The 26,054-nt window shown below is 37.3% G+C and overlaps 1 protein-coding gene across 1 annotated transcript; it reads left to right on the top strand.

The window, feature by feature from the left end:
* Positions 1-6,185: 6,185 nt before the first annotated feature.
* On the top strand, positions 6,186-25,250 carry LOC103485881 (uncharacterized). Its single transcript, XM_017044028.2, has 7 exons — positions 6,186-6,610; positions 6,811-6,988; positions 16,946-17,043; positions 23,948-24,044; positions 24,624-24,709; positions 24,819-24,874; positions 24,974-25,250. Exons 1-6 carry the CDS (start codon positions 6,362-6,364, stop codon positions 24,870-24,872), a joined length of 762 nt encoding a protein of 253 aa, XP_016899517.1. The 5' UTR covers positions 6,186-6,361; the 3' UTR covers positions 24,873-24,874; positions 24,974-25,250.
* Positions 25,251-26,054: the final 804 nt, after the last annotated feature.

The following is a 26,054-nucleotide window of genomic DNA, read 5'->3' as shown; positions in this document are numbered from 1 at the left end:
TAAAAACGAACATAAAATTAAAAAAATAATGTATTGTTAAACGATCGTGTATATAAAAGTAAACAATCGCGTAACTTTGATAAACGATCGTCTATCAAAGTTAAACGATCGCGTAACTTTGATAAACGATCGTCTATCAAAGTTATACGATCGTGTAACTAATGTATTATGAAAACAAATTTTACCTGGACCAATCTCTCCAGCATCTGCTTCATTTCATACAGCTCCAATGATTGCTTTGTGATTGTGTCATCCATCCTACAGACTATAGAAGTCAGTGTGGATAAATCCTTACGAACTTCTTTTATTTCCTTCTTCAGTTTCTTGTAGGAATTTGAATGACTTTGTTCTTCTTTGTCATTGGACTTTGATCTGAAATATTTCTTCTTGGTGATTGGATGCATTTCAGACTCGTCAGCCACTGTTTGACTTTGTTCTCTTTAGGGTGATATTGTTCTCTTTGTGGAGATGAGTCTGATTGCTCCAATGATTTGTTGTTCATTGCTCCAATGGATTTATCGTCCTCCATTTGCATGTTATCATCCCCTCGAATTCGACTCTCCATGAAAGCCTTCTCTTGGGTTGACATCTTCAATTTAGGTTGAACAACAGTCTGCAGTGTAATTGTATTAAACGATCGTGTAATTGTATTAAACGATCGCTGACAAGTTTTACTTACATTTTTGTTGTCGAATATGTTCTTCTGTAGCATTTTGTAAGATGGAGCTTGCGTACAATTCCATCTCAATATCCTAGGGATTAATCCCTTACTGTTTCTTGTGGCCAGGTGCTCATTTGCAGTTGAGAGTACTTCATAAGCCCACACCTACAACATTTAAACAAATATGTTAAACTTTGATGTTCAATTGGCATTTACTTAAAGTGTATGAACAAATAAAAATCACCTGAAAAGCAAGCACGTAGCCTTTGATGTTGTAGTATGACACTGCTTTGGAATTTGTTGTCTTCTTCAGCTCGTATGCTTCTTTTTTCCTTGGAGACTTGTCTTTAAACTGTTGAGCAAACGAGTGTAGAAGAAAGTTGACCAATTGAAGCTTTTAAATGCTTCTTCATCATCAACTCTTCCCAAAATATCCATGTCAAACTGTGTTTTCTTATCCTTCCCGACCATCACAGTTTCTATAAAGACAGCCAAGACGACCTTCACAGCATCGTCATCATTTGTAAACTCAAAATTCTTGAAAATTTCCTCAATTTCCAAGCATGTTATTAGTTTCTTATTTTCTGATCCGAATAGAAGACTTTGTAGGCGCTTGCTATCGCAATCTTTCTCCAATGGATTGTTTGTTGGCCACAATCCAGTTATGATGTTGAATTCCTTTTGGGTAAAACGGACGTTCTTCCCCAAAACTGAGAAAAAGATTCCATCTGCGTTACCGTCTTCAGGTATCTGCCTCAGCAAGAAATGATGGATCAACTGGCCGTTGAAGACCATGTTCACATTCAACAATGGACCAAAAAATGTTTTGTCGAACATTTGTAGCTGTTCCTTGGTCAGTTTATCCTTAATAAGACTGCCGATCTTGTGCACTTGGCATGACACAATGGCAGGAAAATACTTGTCGCTAGGTACAGCCATCCTGAAAATATAGTTAATCGGAAAGTAATAAATTTAACAATCTGGAGAACTATATTGAAGACAGAAGTCGAATCTGAAACCCTAAACGCTTCACAATAATAATTTAAGAACACAATGATAGTTTTTCAATACAGAAGTCGAAACGTGTGAAATATAAAGAAAGGAAAAGTGTAACGTTATAGTAGGAAAAGTTCGGGAAAATACCTTTTGACGTTGACGAAAAATATGGACTGAGACAAAAATGGTCTGAGAGAACAATGGACTGAGAGAAAACGAAGGTGAGTGATCGGTGCGGTTGTGTATTGCGAAGTGACAAAAAACGAACGAAGAAGGCAGAACGTATATATCGATTGTTTTTACCAAAGGGGCAATATTGTAAATTCGCGTACTTTTTTTGAAATGTTGAATCGTGGTTGTAAACAATTCGCGGGTGTGTTTCGTTGTTTTAAAAGATCGTTTAGTTTTTTTAAACGATTGTTTAGTTGTTTATAATCGATCGTTTAGTTAATTTCAAACGATCGATTGGTTGTTTTAAACGATTGTTTAGTTTTGTTTGACTGATCATTTAGTTTTGTTTAACTGATCGTTTAGTTATTTTCAAACGATCGTTTGGTTGTTTTTACACGATGTTTTAGTTGTTTTTAATCGATCGTTTAGTTTTGTTCAACCGATCGTTTAGTTGTTATCAAACGATCGTTTACTTTAGTTTTGTTTAACCGATCGTTTAGTTGTTTTCAAATGATCGTTTGGTTGTTTTTAACTGATCGTTTAGTTATTTTTAAACGATCATTTAGATATTTTTAAACGAACGTTTAGTTATTTTTAAACGATCCTAAAACCAGTTTCTTGTGTTCCTAAATGAATAAGCCAATTGTTATTTTCGTCTTCTTCATCCATCTGGAAGCACAGAAAGTAAGAATGTTGGGACAAATCATTAAGAAAACACATCATTAACAAACATTCATTAATTAGTGTAATAATTAGTACATTGGTTGAGAAATTTCTAATCTTGTATGCTCGACTTGTCGGTATATGAAATTGGATTGGTACACGTTAATCTGTTGTGACCTATTTGTTTACACTGACCACACTTATGCAATTTCCGAGTTTCACTAACACTTGGAATCCTCTTTTTCTTCGGTCAACCAACTCTTTTGACTACTTTCGAAGGTAAAACAGTCATATGTACGTAGTCTTCGCTTGTCTTCCAATCTGACTGATTCCCAACTGGGTAGACGGCCTCCGCATATGCAGCCAACAAACATTCATTAGTGTAATAATTAGCACATAAACTATAAACATTTATATTACGATCCCGTGCTGCAGCAATGGCATGTGAGCATGGTAGTTGCTCAGCTTGAAACTCCTTGCAAGTGCATTCTTTAGTCTGAAGATTTACGACCTCCTCCTTATCTAAATCTTTGACATGAAATTGGTAACAGTCAATTGGGTTGACTTTCATTGTCAAAGCTCCTTCTTGTTTCTTTTGAATAACTAACTCTGCCCATTTTGTCAATGTAGACGTCACTTTAATGCCTTCTTCTCGACGCTCCCAAAACCGACGTTGTAGCAAAGCTCGAACATTTTTAAGGAATGAAGCAATAGGCAAATCTCTAGGTTCTTTCAGTATAGAATTCATGGACTCTGCTATATTTGTTGTCATCATGTTATATCGTCTTTCTGGGCAGTGAACACGAGACCACCGTGCTATTCCAACATCATTTAAATATTTCCCTGAACCACTAGGAAATGCAAGAAGATATCTCCACACTTCTACAAACGTTGATTTACGATATGTTCTCGATGCATTATAAAACAAAGTAGCAACCGTATCATTCTTATATTTATCATGCAAATTTTGACTCAAATGTTGGATACAAAGGTCGTGGAATGCAGAGGGAAAAACTGATGAAATACCCTTGGAGAAGTATGTTTTCCGATCTGTCACAAAGCCTAGATTAGGCAACTCCCCTATTGCACCTTTCAATTTTTCTAAGAACCACTGTATTGAGTCATCTGTTTCTCTATCAACTACTCCAAAGGCTAGAGGATAGATCTGATTGTTACCATCTAAGCAAACAACCACTATCAACTGACCCCGATATTTGTTCTTAAGAAATGTTCCATCCATGACTATGACCGGTCTAATGCAATTTAAGAATCCTCTAACACATGCACCAACAGCCATAAAAAGATATTTAAAGAAACGATCATCTACGAGTTCCATGTGAAATATTGTACCTGGATTTGTAAATTTGAGTGCTTCACCATATCTACGCAAAAGATTATATGACTCTTCAGGAGACCCTCGCACTCGTTCATATGCATTTTCTCTGGCACGCCATGCTTTCTCATAACTCATATTTATGCCATAGTCTTGCCTCATGTCTTCTATGATATCACGTGGTTTGTATATGTGACCGGGTCCCTTGAATTTGGACTTTATTAATTTTCCAACAACCCAAGATTTTGCTTGCCTATGGTCACGATTCAAAAACTCAAGAGAACATGAATGAACTTTCACATACTTTTTAATCTTGAATATATTTGAATCCTTCAGTCTAACCGCTCGCAATCTCCAACCACACTTCTTGTCGATGCATCTAACGAAAAGAACCTCTTTTGTAGATCTTTTTACTACAAACTGAAATTTTTTTTCATTGTCAACACACTTAATCTCATTGACAAATCTCTCTTGCAAAAAAATATTTGTCCTACATCCAACTCTTCACTTGTAGAGCTTTCTTCGGACCACCCACTTCTTTTGTCTTCAACTTTCGACTAGAGGAGGTGTAGTCAACTTTACCTTTTCCTTTGCAATCTTTTGTAGGAGCATCTCTTTGTTCTGGGATGTCAAACAATTCATTGTACATCTCAACTGACTCCCATGTAAAAGTATCATCTTTTGAATGATATGACTCATATGATTCCCATATAGCCGAATTGGTCCCTATCATGTTATCACACAAGTCAACCTGAACTTCACCAATATCAACTTCATTCTCATCTAATGTATCCATTCCAATTGGAGGATGAGAGTTTAAACTTTGAACTTGGTTGCTCCCAGATACTGAATTGTAATCTTTGTTTAACACTTTCATGCTTCGGTTGCTTGTAGGCTCAAATGATAGGTATAGGGGGACCTCCAATGGATTTTCACTAAGAATATAAAACTTCAAATCACGGTCATTGCTTAACTCAAATGGAGGAGCTTCCTTTCCCCTTTGATCTCATATATACATCTTATCTTTATGTCGAACTTTGTAGGGTCAACTTCTGCAAGGTTATATAATTCATACTGTAAATCTTTGTGCGTTATTTCTTTAGGGACAACAATGCCTTTTAACACTCCTCCTTTATATTTTCTTCGTCCCTCATCCCATGCACCACCGTGACGCACTAAAATCCGAACATGTGCCATCCTTAAACTACCTTAAGTAGTTTTGTATCTTCAAAAATTGATTTCAACTTAAGAACCTACAAGATGCGTGCAAGATGTAAAGAAATAACAAAAATAACTGCAAGATGTGTGCGGGCCTAAGAGAGTTACTAAACATGAAAAGAATAGCTCTACATGGATTAGGAGGTGTACCAATTTGATTTTGAAATAAATAGTGAAAGTTTGGAACGTGTGAGATACGTGCGAGATAAAGCATGAGGGCCTAAGAGAGTTACTAAACATGCAAAGAATAGCTCTAAATGGATTAGGAGGTGTACCAAGTTGATTTTGAAATAAATAATGAAAGTTTGGAACGTGCAAGATACGTGCGAGATACGTGCGAGATAAAAAAAAAATACATGCGAGATAAAAAAAAAACCTTCATTCCTTCTATTCCTATTGCTTACTCCTCCTCTATTTGATCCAACTAAATCCCCATCCTCTAGTTCAATTCATTTTTCACTACCCATTGAACTTTCTAAGAACCTAAAACCAAACTTTGACTAAACTAATTTACGGCAAATAAGTCCAATTCCAAAAACCAGACAATTACGGATGAAAATAGCACCAAATACCCCAACCAAACATTTACTTACAACAGATAAATTGAAAATCGGTTAGACATGAAACTCACCCAAATAAGAGAAAACGCTCGAAGTTGATTGAATGGTTCGAAGAGGAGCGACGAAATGCACTGGACAACGACCGACGAAGGGCAAGCGACGAAGGCCAAGTGACGATGAGCGGAGTAGGTTCAGGTGTTCTACGCGAAAGAAAAGAGAAGGGAAAGGGAACTATACACGAAAGAGAAGGAATCGATCGTGGAGAGAAGGGAAAGCAAACGTGGAAGAGGGAAAGGAAAAGAAGGGCATTTTTGTCCATTCACACCCAAATTGTCCTAAAAGTCTTTCTTTTGAAAACTTGTCCCAAAATTCATTTAAGCCTCTTTTTTTAACCTATTTTTGGCAATTTCCCAAAATAATCGGACAAATCTAGAATTTAAGGAAGTATCGTAGTTTTTTGATTTTGTTATAAGAACTAGTGTTTTGTTATGTGTATCAAAATTAAAGGTATTCTTCTGCTAATTTCTCAATTTAATGTGATACAGATTTATAATCATGTGCTATGCAGGTGTTCTCTAACTAGTTTTTTTTTCTTTCCAAAATACCCCTTCTTTTTCCTTTGGGAAATAGAAAGTTGGGGTAACCTGAATCCAAAAGTTCTCAAACTTGTTTTAATTTGTAAATTTTTGTAGTGCCCTGCCGGCAAAGCTCTCCATTCCCAGATTGAAAATCGGACCATTTTCTTAATTGTCGTTGGCCATGGCGGGTCCTTCCTCGGCTCCTTCATCAGCTTCTTCCTCTTCAGCTTCCCAATTTACGTATTCAAACGGTTCTTACTTCCCTTTACCTTTCCATCTCCAGCAGTCTGCTCCAGCGCCCGCACCCCCCCAGTATCCCTCTCCCTATGTCGCTCCTCCAGGTCCTCCGCCAGTTCCCCTGCCCGTCGCACCTGTTTATCCTGCTCCCGCTCCGCCTCCGGCGGTCTATACTCTCCCTCAGTACCAGCAGGTACCAAATATACGACTTGAATCTTTACTTCGAAGTTCTGCTTTTCATTTATTTTGGATAGGGTTTGTGGGGAATTGTTATGGAGGACGTTTCTGATGGATAATGGGTGTTTTTTTTTTTTTTTTTAATTTCAATTTATAGGTTTAGCATGGTTGTATTTGTTTTTTCTTTTTCCTATTTTATTTATTTATTATGAACAGGCCCAACAATTGTTTCAAAGGGATGCTCAAACCATAACACCGGAAGCTCTTGAGAGTGTTAAAGCTGCTCTTGCAAGTAGTGAGATCGAGCATAAAGCAGAAACAAAAAAGAAAGCTATTCCTCGCAAAGCTGCCGGGCAATCTTGGGAGGATCCAACTCTTGCTGAGTGGCCTGAAAGTATGCATTTTCTGCTTTCTTTGATTTCACGTGTTTGCAATCATTGGACTTGCTGAAAAAAAAAATGTTTGGCTAGGAATAGTTATAATTGTTCCGGGTCTTTTATATCAGCTTGAATCGATAGATGTTTTTAGTTACTGCATCTCTCACGTCTTTTAACCTCGGTAAATTTCAACCAAGGACCAGATACTTGGATTTGGATTTGAGATCCCTATTGAAAATTCTTAGTCAAGTCCTCAATGCATTTATTTTAAAAGGAAAAGCTAAGAACCCTCCATTTGAGTCTTTATGGAAATTGGAAAAGGCGTCATCCGAAGAAAACTAAAGCCTTTATTTGGGAGCTCAGTTATGGTGGTTTGAATACAGGAAAGAGATTGAAAACAAGGATTCCTTTTCATCCACATTGGTGTATTTTTTGTGAAATGGAGGTAAACCTTTTCATTAAAATAATGAAATAAGCCTAATACTCAAAGTACAAAAGCTAATACAAAATGTAAACTAACAAGAACTAAACTAGCCAGTACAAAAGGAGTAATACGAGACTAGTTCAAGATTTAACTAATTGTAGGAGAGAGGATAAAACATTCCAGTTTAGAAAAAGTCTTGAATTGAGGAAAAATTTTGAAATTGAGAAAACTGCAAATTTTTTTTGAAAATGAGCACCGGGAGTCTCCCAAGTCATAACCCAAATGAAGTCCTTGACTTCTCCTTTGACAGTTTTAGTTCTGTTGAATCCAAATAACCAGCTTCTTGAGGCTCACCTAGCAACCATCCATTGGCCCACTAGATATGCCAATAACCGCTGGAATTCCCACTCTTCATGTTTGGGATTAGAAAAAATTCTGAGTAAACTTGGAAAAAGAGAACTCAAAGAAGATGAAATTAGCCGAAATAATGCCGAGAAGAAATCCTGCTGGTATAACCAAGTTAAAACTTAAAAGAAGCAAGATGATCTTCACTTATTTGTAAATTCCCACTCTTCATCTACTTGTAACCAATCTCGAGAAAATGAAAAACTGCCAATTTTATCAAGTGAAGGAGAGATACTATTTTCAACTTGTCTGTTGGACTTCCACAATTTTGTCTTTGCCTGAGAGTGACCGTTGGTTTCCATGTGAACTGAAGAGGAAGGATAAATCTGGTTTCCTCTCCAAAATCGGACTTCCACAATTGGTGTATTACTTGTCAAGGAGTCTCTAAATCTCAAATTCACTTATTTGTTCAATGCAAACTTGCCCAAAGATCTTGCAATTTAATATTGGAGGCATTTGATTGCCCACGAGCCATGTCGGACTACATCTAAGTTTTTATTTTTTATTTTTTATTTATTTTTTATGAAATCAACCATTTTCATTGAGAAAGAAAATGAAGGAACACACTGGCATACCAAAAAAGAAAAAGAAAAACCTAAAAAAAGTACCCCCTTCCAAGAAGGGACTCCAACTATGTGAAATCACACATATAGAATAGTTGCAAAATGTCTTCGAGATTGAAATCCAAAGAGAAACATGAAAATAAACAAGGTACCATAACTCCTGAGGATCCTTCTCCACCCCCTAAACACGCCTTACTGTTCTGCTCACCCCTGGGTCACTTTTTAAACCATCTAAGGAACTCCAATGGCAGGATATCATCATTTCATAAGAGGATTTTCAATAGTGTGTCTTCCTCCTTTGGTCAATTTTTGGATTTCTTCTTTTTTAATCCTTTTTACTGATGTAAATGTATTGATCCATTTAAAGGTTGTAGCCAGTCACTTCTTGAATATTATTTTTGTAAGCCACCATGAGTGGTTGGGTTTTACCTCTTTGTAATTTCATTAATCAATGAATTAGTTGACTTTTTCTCTGTCCGACAAAAGTAAAACAATACCAAAAAAAAAAAAAAAAAAAAAAAAAAAGCCAAAAGTAAAAGGTCCTTGGCTAAATGACTTTTAATATTTCTTGAGGTGGTAAGGAGCCATGAAGGAATAATGATGTTGCTAACATTGTGGAAAGAAAGGAGATGTATGGTTTCTCAAGGAAGCCTAAGAAGCCAATGGAAAGTCTTCATTGCTCTCTGAAGGGAGTTGTCTTTTTGTTATCTTTTCGGTGTTACATGGTTTGCCTCTACTTCTTTCTCTCTTTTCTTGAAGCTTCTAAAGGGGTCATTAATGGTAAGGAGAAGTTGATCGGATACTTTTTTTGGGACGAGTTAGTTGTAATATGGGGAAGCATTTGATGAATTGGAAGACCAACCACCTCTCTCCCCCTAATTCAGGAAGGCCTTGGGATTGATTTAGCTCTCCTTACTAAAAAATAGTGTTGTAGATTCGCTTTGGAAAAGGTGCTTGGGAGGAAGGTGTTGGACAACATCTTGGGGAAGACCTGGTCTTTTCTTTGATGTCACAAAGACTGTGCCTTTTTGTTTCAGAAATTTTATAGATTTAAGTAGGGTAGTGGGTGGCATATTAGATCTCTTTTGGATGTTTGGGTTGACTCAAATGCTCTTAAGGATATCTATCCATAGATCTGTGGTATTTCTCTGAATAAAAACACTTCTGTGTCTGATTGTTAGGATGATGAGCCAGAAATCTGGAACCTTGACTTCAGAAGTGGGATTGGCTGACTGAGAGGTTGCAGGGTTTTATTTTAGATTGGACCATGATGCTAATAAAGTGAGTTAGTCCTTACTGCCTGGACTCCTTGGGATCTTTCTCCATGAGGTCTCTTTGCTTAATCTGATTGCCTCAATACACCTATTCTTAAGTGTATTCTTGTGAAGCAGATTTGTGAGTAAGGTCCTAAGAACCTGTCGTTTTCATTTTCGTTCTTGCTTTCATTTTCAAGCATTCTTTGTAATTTGAAAATAGTCTCTTTTTATTTCATCCATGAAAAGTGTTGTTTTTTGTTAACAAAAAAAGGAAGGTTCCTAAGAAGGTGAAGATCTTCTTATACTCCAGGTCACAGGAGCCTAACTACCTAAGAGAGGATTCAAAGTGAAGCTCCATTACCCTTGGCCCTGCTATTTGTGTGCTCTGTCTGCACTGTGACGAATTGGATCACATTTTGTTGCTTTGTTCCTTTGCAGTAATTTGTTTGGCCAGGTTGATAAGCTTTTCTGAGATGCAACTTTGTCTTCCTAGAAAGGTGGATTTTTGGCTCTGGGAGTCTTTTAGAGGATGCAATTTGAAGAACAAAGCTAGAATCTTGTGGTAGTTTGCTTTGAGAGCTCCCCTTTGGAACTTGTGGCTGGAACGAAATAAAAAGATTTCTTTTAAGATAAGATAAGTTCTTTTGGGATTCCTAAAACTCACCGCATCTTGGTGGTGCCATAGTTTTAGCAAATTCTTTGGTAATTTTCCTATGATTCTTTGGGAGACTGTTTGTATGGGTAGTGGGGGCTCTGTTATCTCCGGCTGTTAGGTTGTTGACCTGTTGCTCTTTGTTTGAAGAATTCTCCTCTAAGGTAAGGTGATGGGGAAAGACCTCAAATTGCAAAGCTAGCAAATTTTATGTTTGTTCCTAGTATAAACACTTCATTTTTCAAGTCTATGCTCCAACAGTCACGGTACATGTGAAAAAAAGTCTTACTTCAATAATTTTTAACTTCTATATACTCTTTGAAAAAACAAAGTTAGACATTTGCTAGATTTGGAAGTGCGCTACCCAGTACCCACTAGAAAAGAAAGGTGCCCACTTCAAAAAAAAGACCTAAACTTAATAATATGTCGCAAAAATAAGCAAGCAATTACACTTGTACTCCCCTTGAAAGAGTTCTTTTGGATATTTCGTTCATCGATTAAATTGTTAATTCACTAAAAGAAGAGAGAGTACATGCAGTCATTTGTTTTGTCAACCTTATTGAAACTCAATTGTTTTGAGCTCCATTGGAGAAGTAAAAGATATCCTCAAAACTTATAAAAGTGGGGGAATCTCCTATGCTCTAGGGGTAGGGGGACTTACTCTCACAAATGCAGTCATTTCTAGCATCCCAATTGTCATCTCTTTACTTTTTCTAATGCCTTAGAAAAGAGCTTGGAAAGATTTATTTGTAATGTCTTTTGGGGAGGAGTGTGAGACCCAAGTCTTGGAAAATAGGTGTTTTGAGAAGAAGTATGTGTTTTGAAGGTAGTTCGCGTTGAAGCTAGGCGACGTGATGAAGGAAGTTGCTTTCAAGAGTATTTAGGCGTTTTGATGTTCAATGCGAGAAGAAGTCAGACGCTGAGAGTTAGGAAAACTTAGGGAGATTTCCTAATTATGTTTAATAAGTAGGCTACGTGTCAAGGATAAGCTTTAGCTTGGTTAAGAGAAATGTTAAGCCTGCATGTGTAACACTTCAAGTAGGAGCTGGCAAACTATTGGAGCTTAGGGAATGACTAGTCCAATTTAGATTAGTATAAGTGGGAGTGAAAGATCAAAAGAAAGGAATGTATGCTGAAATCTTAGAGTTATGCTGTTGAAAGAAGAAACATTAGGTGAGAGGACAAGAATCTATGGAGTTAAGTGTTTTGAAAAAGGGAACTTAGTTAGTGAGTGATTTTCTAGAGATGAACAATGATTTTAAAGCTTTCTTTCTATGTCTTGAATTGTTATGCTAATGTTTAAAGCATGTTCAAACTTGTTGGTGTTTATAAGAAAGCTTGAATGTTCTATAAGAAAGAGTTTTTAATGTTAAGTTTCTGTATGATGTTTGTATGCATGTGTATTAACCATTAGTTATTATTCTTATCAATGAGCTAGCTATTGTGTACACATAATAGGTCAAGGCAGCCATGGGGTCTGTGAACACATGGTGGTGAGAAGTTGACCAATGCGTTTGTGTTAACAGCCTGAGCAATGGGAAATTCTTAAACGAATGTTGATGATGATGCGGTCATCATAGTGATCTAGGCGTGGGAATGGTTCATGTTCCTGGCGAAAGGAATAAATAGAGGCTAATGTGTGGTTTATATGTTTTGAAATGAGGCGTTGTGAACCAGTTTAATGAAAATGAATTTGTTGATTTATTTGTATTCCCCAAAAGGATTTCTAAAGCCTCACTCACGAAGCATTTGACTTACGTTTTAAGTTTCCCTTCCCTAGACCAGGCGTTGAGGCCAAGTTAAGAAGGGTAAAGCGAGTAAGTTAGGCGTTCTAAGCATGGAGCTACCGTAGGCGTTGAAGGCCTAAAGTTTTATTTTAAGTCCTTGTTGTAAAGATAGCATGTATATTGTATCTGGATCACATATTGACCAAGTAAGAAAAGAAGTTTGTTGTTATTCTGCGCTGTATGTCTTCTTTTCGCCTAATAGTTAAAGAGTTTCAATGAAACTAGGCGATGAAGTTAAAGTTCAAGGATTTAAGTTGAGCGTTTTGGCGTTTCATTAGAGGCGTCAAGGCTACTCAGGTCGCGTTCGATGCCACATTGCAAGGTTTACGACGCGTTGTGGGGTAGGGCGTGACGAGGAGTATGTTAGGATACTTCCTAACAAGAATCAAGATCTAAAATATATTGACAATTAAAGAAGAAACTACAATATAATCCAAGTACAAAGGAACTTAGAACTTCGCTCTTGATTGCTCTTACCCAAGCCTTAGATCACTCCACAAAATACCTCCTCTTTACTCACTCATCCTCTTACTATTTTTACAACATCCAGTAACTAACTTTTCATCTAATGACCAATAGATCCCTTAATTCTGACATACTAATATTTCTATCTTGGTACCTGACAGTGTACCTAAAGAAAATGACAGCATTCAAGGAAATAATAAATTGGAAGACAATCCCCCTTCCCACGGTGGCAGAACACAAAAACTATTGATAGAAAATACTTCTTTATTGAATTCAATCAACGATTACCGTATAAGGAAAACCAAATTGCACAGATTGCAATTCGATTGATATCTCTCTCACTTCTAACCCGTAAACCCTTTCTTTCAAGTGTTCTACAGAAAAGACCCACTACTTCTCGTAAAATGCTAACTAACTCTAACTGTAACAATCCCTTCTATTTATAGGCTATTTTATTCCCATTCCCAGTGAGCATATCTCTCTCACTTCTAACCCGTAAACCCTTTCTTTCAAGTGTTCTACACAATCACTAGAAATTCATGGGACCTTCATGAGTACTTGAGGGACTTGTGCTTGGTTGTATTACTCATGAAGTGAGCATTTTGTCCATTAATCGTTCCATTTCTGCTTTCTGTTGAAAGCCATGCCTGTAAGGCTGCACGTTTATTGGATCAGTTCCCATCTGCAAATGGATATGATGTTCAATGGCTCTTTTGGGTGGTAATTCTTCTAGCCAATCGAACACATCCTTGAATTGAACTAGTACTCTATCAATCTTTGTAGGAACTTGTGGTGTTTCTTCATCTACTGTAATTTCATTCACTGTTATCGGCCCTTCTAATGCCCTGCATTCGACTAGATAGCCCTGATCTGAATCAGTCCAAGTTTTCACCAGAGTTTTCAAGCTGACTCTAGTCTTTGTCAGATTAGGATCTCCCTTGGTTACACCTTTTTGTTCTCATGGAAAAAGGTCATAGTTAGGTTGTGCCAATCCATCTCCATGACCCCTAATAAATAGTCACTGCATCCCAAGGATTGCATCAACTCCTCCTAATTCCAGTGGTAAAAATTCAGCAACTACAATCCAATCATTCAGCATGATCTCTACATTGTCGCAGATCCAACCCCATGATGAGAGGTATCTTTGGTATGTAGCTTCAATTCAGTCACCAACTTTGCTGATATAAAATTGTGTGTTGCTCCATAGTCTATTAATACAACTATTTCTTTCCCCAAAAGTCTTTCCCTGACCTTCATAGTACCCGAATTTGTGAGTCCCACAACAGAGTTAATCGAAAGCTCCTCCACAACATTCACTTCCTCATCTAATTCAACCATATTTTGTTCCTTCTGTTCATAATACTCTTCTTCAATCATTTCTTCCTCTGTATTATATGCTGTAACCACAAACATATGTTATTCCCTCAATGCTACCTCTTTACATTTGTGCCCATAATAGTATTGCTCATCACATTTGAAACACAAGCCTCTCTCTCTTGGCTTTAAATTCGGCATCAGTTAATCTTTTGCTCGGGCCTTCCCTTTCTACTTCTCCATTCTCTGATCCTCACAAGGTAATAGTTCTTATTGGTGTGGTATTTCCCGCTTTACTCATTCAAATTGGGGATGGTGTTGATCTTGTTGAAATTCGCCGAATAATAGGGATATTTTCCTCCCATATATCCGTATCAATTGGCCTCTCTATGAATCATTTCCCTAATTTCAGCTTTTTAGGCCAATCTCATCATTTGGGGAAGCCCAACTGGTTCAGAAAATTCAACTTCTGCTCTGATCCATGGAAATAATTCATTCATAAAAGTCCCCTCAAGTACTCTATTAGACAGGTTTGATAATGGTGCTACCAATCTATCGAATAAATTCAGATACTCCTCTATAGTTGTTTGCTTGATCGCAAAGAAACGACCATACAACGATGATCGAAACCTCTCCAATAGTCAAATCTTCAGATCAGACTAATCTTTGAATTTATCGTGCTCCTCCTGTGATCAGAACCAAAGTGTTGGTCCATCAAAACTAATCACCAATACTGACATCTTAACCGAATTAGTCAATTTGTGAATCTCGAAATAACAATCATCTCTAAATAGCCATGAGTCCGGATTGTTTCCACTAAACATAGGCATTTCCACTTTTTTAAACTTACATCGATCGGCAATTTTATCGTCCTCTTCCTTCTCCTTCTTTTTCTTTTTTTACTCTCCTCCGAACATTCTTCACCAGTTGACTCATTCAAAAAAAATTTCCCTCCATTTTCCTCCATTTTACTAGATGAACCTTCGATTTCGGTCGTGGTAACTGATTTTTCATTAACGATACATTCAATGTATTTCGTAAGTACTTGGTGTTGTTGATGTTGAGTTTCGGCTCTCGTACTTAATCGATCCAGGTTCTTCATCAATGTTTGTTGCTGCTGCTTTTGTTTTTCTCCTTGCGTTCTCAGTTGTTCAATGTTCTTCATAATTGCCGGTAATTTCTCCTCCATCACCGGTAACTTCTGAAGATCAGTCTTCATCTCCGAAACTTCTTGCTCCAATGATTCAAATCGTTCTTCATGTTTCTTAGCCATCTTCGATTTTCCCAGGGTGATGCTCTGATGCCAATATGTTGGATCTTAAATCCAACACAGGAACTATATAGAAAATACTTTTTTATTGAATTCTATCAACGATTACGGTATAAGGAAAACCAAATTGCACAGATTGCAATTTGATTGATATCTCTCTCTCACTTCTAATCTATAAACCCTTTCTTTCAAGTGTTCTACAGAAAAGACCCACTACTTCTCATACAATGCTAACTAACTCTAACTGAAACAATCCCTTCTATTTATAGGCTATTTTATTCTCATTCCCAGTGGTCCCCCTTTCATGAAAGAAAATACTGCCTTGTGGAAGGAGGTAGTTCATAATTGCCAACTAATACTCTTTTAACTAAAGGAGGAATGGATTCCTTAGCTAGGCCAAGGGCCAACATGAGGTCCTTGGATATCCATCTTTAAGGCTTGCTCTGCAGCTGAAAAATGGTCTAAAAGTAACCTTGGAAAGGATAGTAAAATTTGGTTTCGGGAGGTTATGTGGATTGGTCATCGACCCTTAGATCTTCCTTACCAAGAATTTACAATAGTGCTTCTTGCATAGACAACTTTATTTATCAGTGTAGACAACTTTATCTATCAATGTTCGTCCGCATCCTCAAATAGTTGAGTGAGCCTTTAGGATTTTGATTGTCGATTAAACTCGAGAGTGGATCAAGCTCTACAGCCTCGTGTAGTCAAAATGTCCTTTGAATATTGAAGATTCCAAGTTTAGGAGCCTCAAAAGAGATGGTCGATTTTTTTATTAATTCCTTAATTCCTCAGTTAGCTCATCACTCATCAGGGCCCCACCGATATTAATATCTCAAAGGAGATTTGGGTGGCCAAAGTCCCTAAGAAAGTGGAAGCCTTTCAATGGCTCTCCACTCAAGGCAAGTTAAACACAAGGGATGTTCTACAAAGAAGATAAACAAATTCTCACATGTCTCCAAATTGGTGCATTATCTGGAGGATTGAATAAGGAAATTCAGCATAATCTTTCTTCCTTTGCTCTTGGGCAAACTCCTTGGACTAGATTATCGAGTTTTTTGGGGTTAGCTGTGTTACCTAAAAGAAATGATGGGGCTCTTTTTCTGCTATTTTTGGAACTTTGTGAAATTGTGGCAAGCTTTGGACTAGAGATTCTACAATGAGAAGACAACTAGCCTTGACATGCTTTGGACTCTTACCAAACTCTTTGCATCCATCTGGTGTTGTCTAAATCTTTTTAAGTCTTTTTTGTAATTATGATTATGTTTATTGGTCTTTTTGTTTTTGACCCTTTGGCTTGACAAGGATAATTCATCTACACTTTTGTCATCAATATGTTATGACTCTTATTAGAAAATAGAACAAAGGACGAAAAAAGACACCCTCATTGGATAATGAATATTATTGATTGTCCATCACTGTATTAATCAATTTAGTTTGTTTTCACGTTGAAATTTTAGATATTATAGTTACTTTTACATTATTAAGAATTTTAAATGTTTGTGCTCACATGCTCGCATGTGCACACAGGTAAAAAATTTTGAAGGGAAAAAAATCATATCCCCAATGTTTAATACCCAACCGTTTTATTAATTCATATTGCTGTGTTAGTGTCATACTTTATTGGTGACACATTTCACATTTCTTATATTTTCCACTGATTTTGATGGATTTCCTTTTTCTTTTGGCTTTGTAGAAATCATGACTACTGTAGAGTATGAATTGAATGCCTTGAATGGTTTCATGCTACAGTCTCCTTAACTTTTGAGCTTTGTACCTATTGCTATCATCTTTAGCCGGAAGTATTTCTTAAGAAAAATGTCAATTGTTGTTTGCAGATGATTACCGTCTATTTTGTGGTGATCTTGGCAATGAAGTGAATGATGATGTACTCTCTAAAGCATTCTCACGATTTCCTTCATTTAACATGGCAAGAGTAAGTTTATTTAGTCTAATATTATTCTACATAATTCACCTTTTATTTTCAATTTTTGTTTTTGGCACTATGCACGGTGGTTAGTTTTCTTGAAATCTTCTGGACTGTTTAAAATGTGGTAATGCATCTGGGTACATCTTGTTTTTACGTTTACGTGGGGTTATGACTGCGTTTGAAGCTTCTGATTGCTGGTACCCGTTCCTTGAATTTCAATGTCTTTTTTTGATATTTTTTTAGGTTTATTTAAGTTCTATTTTGGTCAAAACAAACTTGTATATTATTTTATTTGGGTTCTAAACTCTTAAATATTCTGCTTTGGTCTTGAAGCTTTTGATTTCATCCCCTGAACTATGCTATTTTGTTAGACCTCCAATCAAGTTAGTTTACCAAAGAAGAAACAAACTACAACAGAATTAGTTAAGAAAGTAGTTAACAGATTAGTTAGAAAACACATGTTAAATGTGTTTAGAAAAATGTGTATAAATAGAGGATTAATGATAGAAGAATGATATGGGAAATCTAGTGAGAAGTTGTACTTGATTCTTGAGAAGCAAGATCAAGAGCTTGTGGCAGAATTGATAACTAATCAATTCTGTGTGTTCATTGTTACCGATATTAATAAGAGAAGGATAAATTCAGTTTACTTGGTCGGAGTTCTATCAAATTGGTATCAGAGTCCGTGATCCGACAAAATGGTGCAAACTAGGATCGAAGAACGACTTGAAGTAATTGATCAAGAAATAGCACTGATGAAGAAAGAACTCGGGAAGATGTCGATCATCGAATTAAGCCTTTACGATATCGCGAAGAATATGCAGACGATGCGAGCCCAGTCGGACAAACAAGAGCAGATGATGCTGATGATAATGGAAACTATAGCCAAAGATCGAACTACCACCAGCGAACGTAATGAAAAGCCCAACGCGCACATGTCTGTGACAAATAAGGGAAAGGAAAAAGAAGCAAACTCCAGCAAATCGGCCGTATCGGGTCGAAGTAACTCCGACGACCGAAACGAAGGAAAAACAGAGACCGAAGAAGCTGCAGCCGACCAGAATAAATTCAAGAAAGTCGAAATGCCCGTGTTCGCCGGAGAAGATCCAGACTCGTGGCTCTTCAGAGCCGAAAGGTACTTTCAGATCCATAAACTCTTTGATTCTGAGAAAATGCTAGTTTCCACGATCAGTTTCGACGGCCCTGCCTTGAATTGGTACCTATCTCAAGAAGAAAAAGAGAAGTTTTCACCAGCTGGTCAAACTTGAAAGAAAGACTATTGGTAAGGTTCAGATCGAGCAGAGACGGAACGATATTGGGGAAGTTCTTACGAGTTAAGCAAGAATCTACAGTCGATGATTACCGGAATTTGTTCGACAAACTCGTTGCACCATTGAGTGATGTTCCAGATCCGGTCGTCGAAGATACCTTCATGAATGGCTTGTTCCCATGGATAAGAGCGGAGGTAATACTCTGTCGACCAAAAGGATTAGCCGAAATGACGGAATTCGCGCAATTGGTCAAGAACAGAGAAATCGTGCCGAACGAAGCAAATTTGAATAACCTCGCGGGCGGGAAATATTTTCAGCAAAATACAATAAACAACAGAACATCGGCAAACACCCACAACGATAACAAGACGAATACCAATTTCCCTATGCGAACTATCACCTTGAGGAGCTCTAATAAGCCGAAATTCGTAAAGTTACCAACTCAAGAAGATTACCCGACGCAGAGTTCCAGGCCCGAAAAGAAAAAGGACTCTGTTTTAGATGCAACGAAAAATACTCAGCTGATCATAGATGCAAAATGAAAGAATTACGCGAACTGAAAATGTTTGTTGTGAAAAAAGAAGGCGAGGAATACGAGATAATTGAGGAAAATACCACTGAAGAAAAAACATTAGAACCACCGCAAGAAGAAGAAAAGCAAAAGACCTTTGCCGAATTATCTCTAAACTCTGTTGTTGGGCTGAACGATCCGGGCACGATGAAAGTCAAAGGAAAACTCCAAGAGAAAGAAGTGATCATCCTCATAGATTGTGGAGCCACCCACAACTTCATTTCTGAAAAATTAGTGGAATCACTACAATTACCGGTCAAGGAAACCGCCCACTACGGTGTTATACTTGGATCCGGAACAGCAGTACAAGGCAAAGGAATATGTGAAAACGTGGAAATTCAACTAACAAATTGGAAAGTGAAGGAAGAATTTCTACCATTAGAACTCGGAGGAGTTGATGTCGTACTAGGTATGCAATGGCTCCATTCGCTCGGAATAACAATAGTCGATTGGAAAAACCTCACACTTACATTTTCTAGTGAGGGAAAACAGATCTCAATAAAAGGAGACCCCAGCCTCACTAAGTCACGAATTAGCCTTAAAAGTATGATCAAGACCTGGGTTGAGCAAGATGAAGGATTCTTAATCGAATGCAGAGCAGTACAAGTTCATAAAGAAAATGAACGAATTAATACAGCAGTAACAACCATTGAAGATGAACCCCTGCAAAACGTGCTGAAATAGTTCGAAGATGTATTTGACTGGCCGGAAAAACTTCCACCAAGAAGAGGAATTGAACACCAAATACACCTCAAAGAAGGAACCAATCCAATAAACGTTAGACCCTATAGATATGGGTTTCAACAAAAAGCAGAAATGGAAAGATTAGTGGAGGAAATGCTAACTTCAGGCATCATCAGACCAAGTAATAGCCCCTTCTCAAGCCCTGTACTATTAGTTAAAAAGAAAGATGGCAGCTGGCGCTTCTGTGTCGATTACCGAGCAGTAAATAACGCCACAATTCCAGACAATTTCCCAATACCAATGGCTGAAGAACTATTTGACGAGCTAAATGGGGCAACAGTGTTCTCAAAAATAGACCTCAAGTCAGGATACCACCAAATAAGAATGATTGATAAAGATATTCCAAAGACGGCTTTTCGCACTCACGAAGGCCACTACGAATTCCTTGTTATGCCGTTTGGGTTAACCAACGCCCCGGCCACTTTCCAAGCCTTAATGAATAGCATCTTTAGACCATTTTTGAGAAAGTTTGTTCTGGTCTTCTTCGATGATATCCTGATCTACAGCAAGAATGAGAAAGACCACATAGAGCCTATTGAAAAGGTCTTCCTTGCATTGAGAAAGCATACCCTCTTCGCCAATAAAAAGAAGTGCAACTTTGGTCAGAAGAAGGTAGAATACTTGGGACATATCATATCAGGAGAAGGAGTGGAAGTAGACTCTGAGAAAATAAAGGCAGTTGCGGATTGGCCATGCCCAACAAATATAAGAGAAGTCCGGGGATTCCTTGGATTAACAGGCTACTACAGGAGATTTGTCCAATATTATGGATCAATAGCAGCCCCATTAACTCAACTACTCAAAAAGGGGGGGTTCAAATGGAACGAAGATGCTGAAGAATCGTTTCGAAAGCTGAAATCTGCAAACTGCCAACGTTAGCCTTACCCAACTTTACACTTCCATTTGAAATAGGAACAGATGCATCCGGTTTTGGAGTGGGAGCAGTATTAATCCAGTCAAAGAGACCCATTGCCTTCTACAGCCATACACTATCCATGAGAGATAGAGCCCGACCAGTATATGAACGCGAGTTGATGGCTGTTGTACTATCCGTACAAAGATGGAGGCCATACTTACTTGGGGCAAAATTCGTAGTAAAAACGGATCAAAAGTCGCTGAATTCTTGCTAGAACAAAGGGTCATCCAACCACAATATCAAAAATGGCTATCTAAACTATTGGGATACTCATTTGAAGTGGTGTACAAACCGGGCTTAGAAAATAAAGCAGCCGATGCTTTATCAAGAAGACCACCAGATATACATTTAAACAGCATCTCAGTACCATATTGGATGGACTTGGAAACCATAAAGGAAGAAGTGGAGAAAGATGAAAAGCTAAAGAAGATAGTAGCAAGCTTAAGCAAAGAAGACGAAAACCAAACCAGCAAATTCACACTAAAGAATGGCCTCCTGCATTACAAGAATAGACTGGTAATCTCAAAAGCTTCCTCCCTAATTCCAGCCATATTGAATACATTTCATGACTCAGTAGTAGGAGGACACTCCGGGTTCCTAAGAACATATAAAATACTAGCAAGTGAGCTATATTGGGAGGGGATGAAATCAGATGTCAAAAAAACATTGTAATCTTGCATAACTTGCCAACGCAACAAAAGCTTAGCTCTATCACCAGCCGGACTATTAATGCCACTTGAAATACCGCATCAAATTTGGAGCGACATCTCTATGGACTTCATTGATGGTCTACCTAAAGCAAAAGGATGGGATGTAATACTCGTGATAGTAGATCGGCTCAGCAAATACAGCCACTTCTTGGCCCTTAAACACCCTCACAGCCAAGATAGTAGCAAAAATCTTTGTAAAAGAAATAGTTCGACTGCACGACTTCCCTACTTCCATTGTCTCCGATCGAGACAAAGTTTTTCTCAGCCATTTCTGGAATGAATTGTTCAAAATGGCAGGCACTAAACTCAAGAAAAGCACAGCTTACCACCCACAGACCGACGGACAAACAGAGGTGGTAAACAGGGGACTAGAAACCTATCTCAGATGCTTTTGTAGTGAACGCCCAAAGGAATGGATTCTGTGGCTACCTTGGGCCGAGTACTGGTACAACACTACTTATCAAAAGGCGCTAGGAAAATCACCCTTCCAAGTGGTCTATGGACGTAAACTGCCAGCCCTACTATCTTATGGAGAAAGAAGAATCTCAAATTCCTCAATAGACGAGCAGTTGAAAGAACGAGATGTGGCATTAGACGCACTACGGGAACATTTATTGCTAGCTCAACAACAAATGAAACTATATGCTGACCGAAAAAGAAGATAAGTGGAATTCCAGGTTGATGAATTAGTGCTGCTTAAAATACGTCCATACCGACAAACCACTTTACGAAGCAAAAGGAATAAAAAGTTATCATCACGGTATTTTAGACCTTACAAAATTCTCGAAAGAATTGGTGAGGTAGCGTATAGATTGGAATTACCAACGGATGCAGCTATCCACCCTGTTTTTCATGTTTCGCAACTAAAGAAGTTCGTAAATCAGCAGACAAATATATTGCCCACACTACAAAACATAACAGAGAAGCTCGAGTGGCAATCTCAACCGGAAGAAGCACGTGACTACAGACAAGACAAAACCGGGAAATGGGAAGTGTTAATTGCCTGGAAGAATTTACCGGACTATGAAGCATCGTGGGAAGACTATGATGAGATAAACCAGCGGTATCCTAATCTACACCTTGAGGACAAGGTGAATCTCAAAGGGGGGAGTAATGTTAGACCTCCAATCAATCAAGTTAGTTTACCAAAGAAGAAACAAACTACAACAGAATTAGTTAAGAAAGTAGTTAACAGATTAGTTAGAAAACACATGTTAAATGTGTTTAGAAAAATGTGTATAAATAGAGGATTAATGATAGAAGAATGATATGGAAAATTTAGTGAGAAGTTGTACTTGATTCTTGAGAAGCAAGATCAAGAGCTTGTGGCAGAATTGATAACTCATCAATTCTGTGTGTTCATTGTTACCGATATTAATAAGAGAAGGATATATTCAGTTTACTTGGTCGGAGTTCTATCATATTTATCAATTCTTTTTGGTCAATCGCTTGGAATTTCCTAACCTGATTTGTGCTACTCAAATTACTTATCTATGTTGACACTAAACACATAAAGGAACAAAAGCTGTGTCATATCATGTTTCTGCTAAATGATTTATAAATATTAAAAGAAAATTAATGACAGTGACAAAATATTCTTTTATGCAAAGCTGAAGGACGAAAATGGAATTATCTGGAAAACCAAAATGAAAAGAGTACTATAGCTCCAAAGTAAAATAGTAGTACCCTTTTTTTCATGTTTCATAAATATTATTTGTGGGGCTATTAATTTTATTTAAGAAAGACGTGATCATCTGATTGGGAATTGTGCAGCTGGAACCTCTTTATGGATCTTGTATGTAAACCCTTGGAATTTACTGAGTTCATGGACTAGCTTGAGTTGTAACATGGTTGGGTCATTTAAGCTTGTAAGAAAGAGGTCAGGTCTGAAGCTTTTAAAAGCGGGACTTCTTTTCCTTGGTCATTCTGACTATCTTTCTGCTTGTGGGGATAAGGGGAAAATACCTAAAAATTTTGGGCGTGAAACTATCCATGAAATTTTCAATAGCGACATGAAGACAGTGAGCTCTCTGCTTTGAGTAATTTTTCTTTTGGTATTCGGTCATGAATTTTGAAGATAGGAGCTATTATAGTGATGGGTTCTGCGATTTCCCCATGTAGGTGCATATATTCGTGCTTTTTGGTCATTGTATATTCATCCGGTTAAATATATGACCACCTTCACTCACATTTCATGTCTGGTATTGGGTCCTATCACCGGAAGGTTTATTTGATTTGTGTTAATGTTTCCTCATGGACATTGTGTCAGTGAACCTAACTTAATTCTCACAAACATTTGTATGTTCTGGACCATGGTCAATTTCAAATACATTGCCCAATTGTTAAAAAGACTTCCATGTCGAACATTTTAGGAGTGGTTTTGACCATATCTTTTATATACGCGAGTGTCTAGGCCAACTTACGTGCACCTCGACTAATCTCACAAGACAACTTGTCTGACCTTACCACATTTAGGTGTCAAGGAAACTCGTAGAAAGTTGTTTTGACCGATTGATGCATCTTTTATAAGAAACAATTTGAACTCTGTATCTTGGAAAATGTATACTATTTTATGACTTTGAAGATTGACCTAAATTATTTTGATATTTTATTTATGGTTTATGTTTATTGATTACGTTGTTCTTTGGGGAATATTTTCTTTTTACCAATGGATTAACATGCATATAATTTTGTCAAGGTTGTTAGAGATAAGCGAACTGGTAAAACCAAGGGCTATGGATTTGTTAGCTTCTCCAATCCTACCGACCTTGCTGGAGCACTTAAAGAAATGAATGGTAATATTCTGATTTTAGATCTATATGGGTTCGCCAGTTATTTCATCTCTCTGTTGGACTCGTGCTTCTTGTTCAATTCTCATGACATGTACTGTGTAACCCTACTGACCTTGTGCAAGATTTTATTAGAAGATTTTGAATGGAAAAAACCTTGTTTTGTGGTTGGTTAAGTAACAAGTGTTTGGTTTTTCTTCAATTTGCAGTTTTCTTTCTCTCAGAAACATTTGAAAGAAAATTTTAGATTTTAAATTGTAGATTTGAATTTTTTTTTTTTTTTGGTTGAAATTTTAAATTGTCCTTTTAAAAAGGACAGTATGAATTACTTTCTAAAAGAACTAAGTAAAAGATGGTTTGGAACTAGCATAGATGAATCTCATGGTCAAATCCTCGAGCGTGTGCCATCTAGGCTGTGGTAGCTAGAGTTTATAAAGATGTGAAGTTTGCCATTTTTCGATGTCTTATGTTTTCCTACAAATTATCTGAAACTATTCTTTACATCCTTTCTTTAATCCTTGAAGCCTTCTTTCCCTTTACTTCCTTTTGTTATCGTTTATGTGCTTAGACCCTTCTTGATCACAGGCAAGTACGTCGGAAATAGGCCGATAAAACTAAGAAAGAGCAATTGGAAGGAGAGGACAGACTATGAAGCCCTAGGAAGACACAAGGTAAAGTAACGTACTATGGGGGGTTCTTTTGCACCCTCATTTCTTGCTTTCTTTCGATGCTCAAACTTCTAATTTGGATGTGTTTACTAATCGACTAATTTAATTACAGAATCACACACAAAAGAAATCAAAGCTTCCAAAGAAGAGTATCTTGCACAAGTAAAGGTCACTCACATCCCTGTATCTCTACTTTTGCCTCGAATATAATCATCAATCATGTGATCGTACCCGTATGTCTAACCAGTGATCACAAATTTCATGAAGGTAGTAACTGATGGAGCCTTTCTGTTCTCTGTTCCAACTCTTTCGAAATTAAAGTGATTATGCATTAGAGAGGAGGATGTTTACTTTGAAGGAATAGATCTTGTAAAGTGTTGTGCATTCTCCATTTTCTTTGGAAATTTAGTGAAGAAATGGAGAATTAGTTCTGTTTGAAAAATCGTAGTTAACCAACTGGTTGGACATTACTCTTGTAACGGGAAGTGGCCGGGTTCAAATCACAAGTCACGTGAAAGTGAAACGATATAACTATTCTTGACCATTGATGGGAATTGTGCTTCTATTGCAACCCTTATATCTAAACACACTTATAATGGAAAAACCTGATTTTTGCTACTTCTAAACACATATTTGATGGATAAACAAACTTAAATACAACCGTCGAAATACGTCTTTGATCTCAAATAACTTTCAATAGTCCATCAGCTAAGTTGACTGTTGATTGACCAATGAAAAAATGACATGGTATAAGTATAATTGGCATTCAGAATTATTTCAAGCTCAAACTTCACGACTTATCTAAGAAAAAGTAACAGTTCAATTAAACATAATAACACTCTAAAAAGATCGGGCCTTAAGGGGGTTTCATTCAAGTACAAAAATATATGATTGCAGCTAAAAAATATATATATAGAATCATATGAAGGATCAAAACATCACGCTCTCAAGTCCATATCAACCCTTTTCTTAGCCCGACTCCCTTCCTTTTCCCTTCACCATTTTAACATCGTTTTTGATCAAGGATATGTTCCAATCATTTTTCTTTTCCCCTCAAGACCTCTATCGTTGAACTTGATCTTGGCTTGATCGTTGAGGCTTGGAAAGATGTATCTGTTCACTCTATCTTGAAGAAACAGTCTTGTTCTTTTATTTGATCCCTTGTTTCACTATATTGATAAATGCCACCTTTAACCAAAAGTTTTAGAAAAACTGTCTTGATGAATATATATATAATGCAAATGAAGATTTATATATATATGTAAAATAGAAAATAAAAAAGGATAAAAATGTAAAATGGGTATGCCAAGAATCCAAAACTCTCCAAAATGCCCTCCGTTCGAGCACC

This window comes from Cucumis melo, chromosome 5, assembly GCF_025177605.1.
Source record: "Cucumis melo cultivar AY chromosome 5, USDA_Cmelo_AY_1.0, whole genome shotgun sequence".
NCBI lineage: Eukaryota > Viridiplantae > Streptophyta > Magnoliopsida > Cucurbitales > Cucurbitaceae > Cucumis > Cucumis melo.
The sequence above is the reverse complement of the archived record's forward strand: the minus strand, read 5'-3'. Positions and strand labels throughout refer to the sequence as shown.

Excerpts from the sequence above, each read along its gene's own strand:
- LOC103485881 (XM_017044028.2), top strand. The coding sequence starts at position 6,362 with ATGGCGGGTCCTTCCTCGGCTCCTTCATCAGCTTCTTCCTCTTCAGCT. Across the intron at positions 6,989-16,945 it reads TCTTGCTGAGTGGCCTGAAA|ATGATTACCGTCTATTTTGT; the intron begins GTATGCATTTTC and ends TGTTGTTTGCAG. Across the intron at positions 17,044-23,947 it reads CTTCATTTAACATGGCAAGA|GTTGTTAGAGATAAGCGAAC; the intron begins GTAAGTTTATTT and ends AATTTTGTCAAG.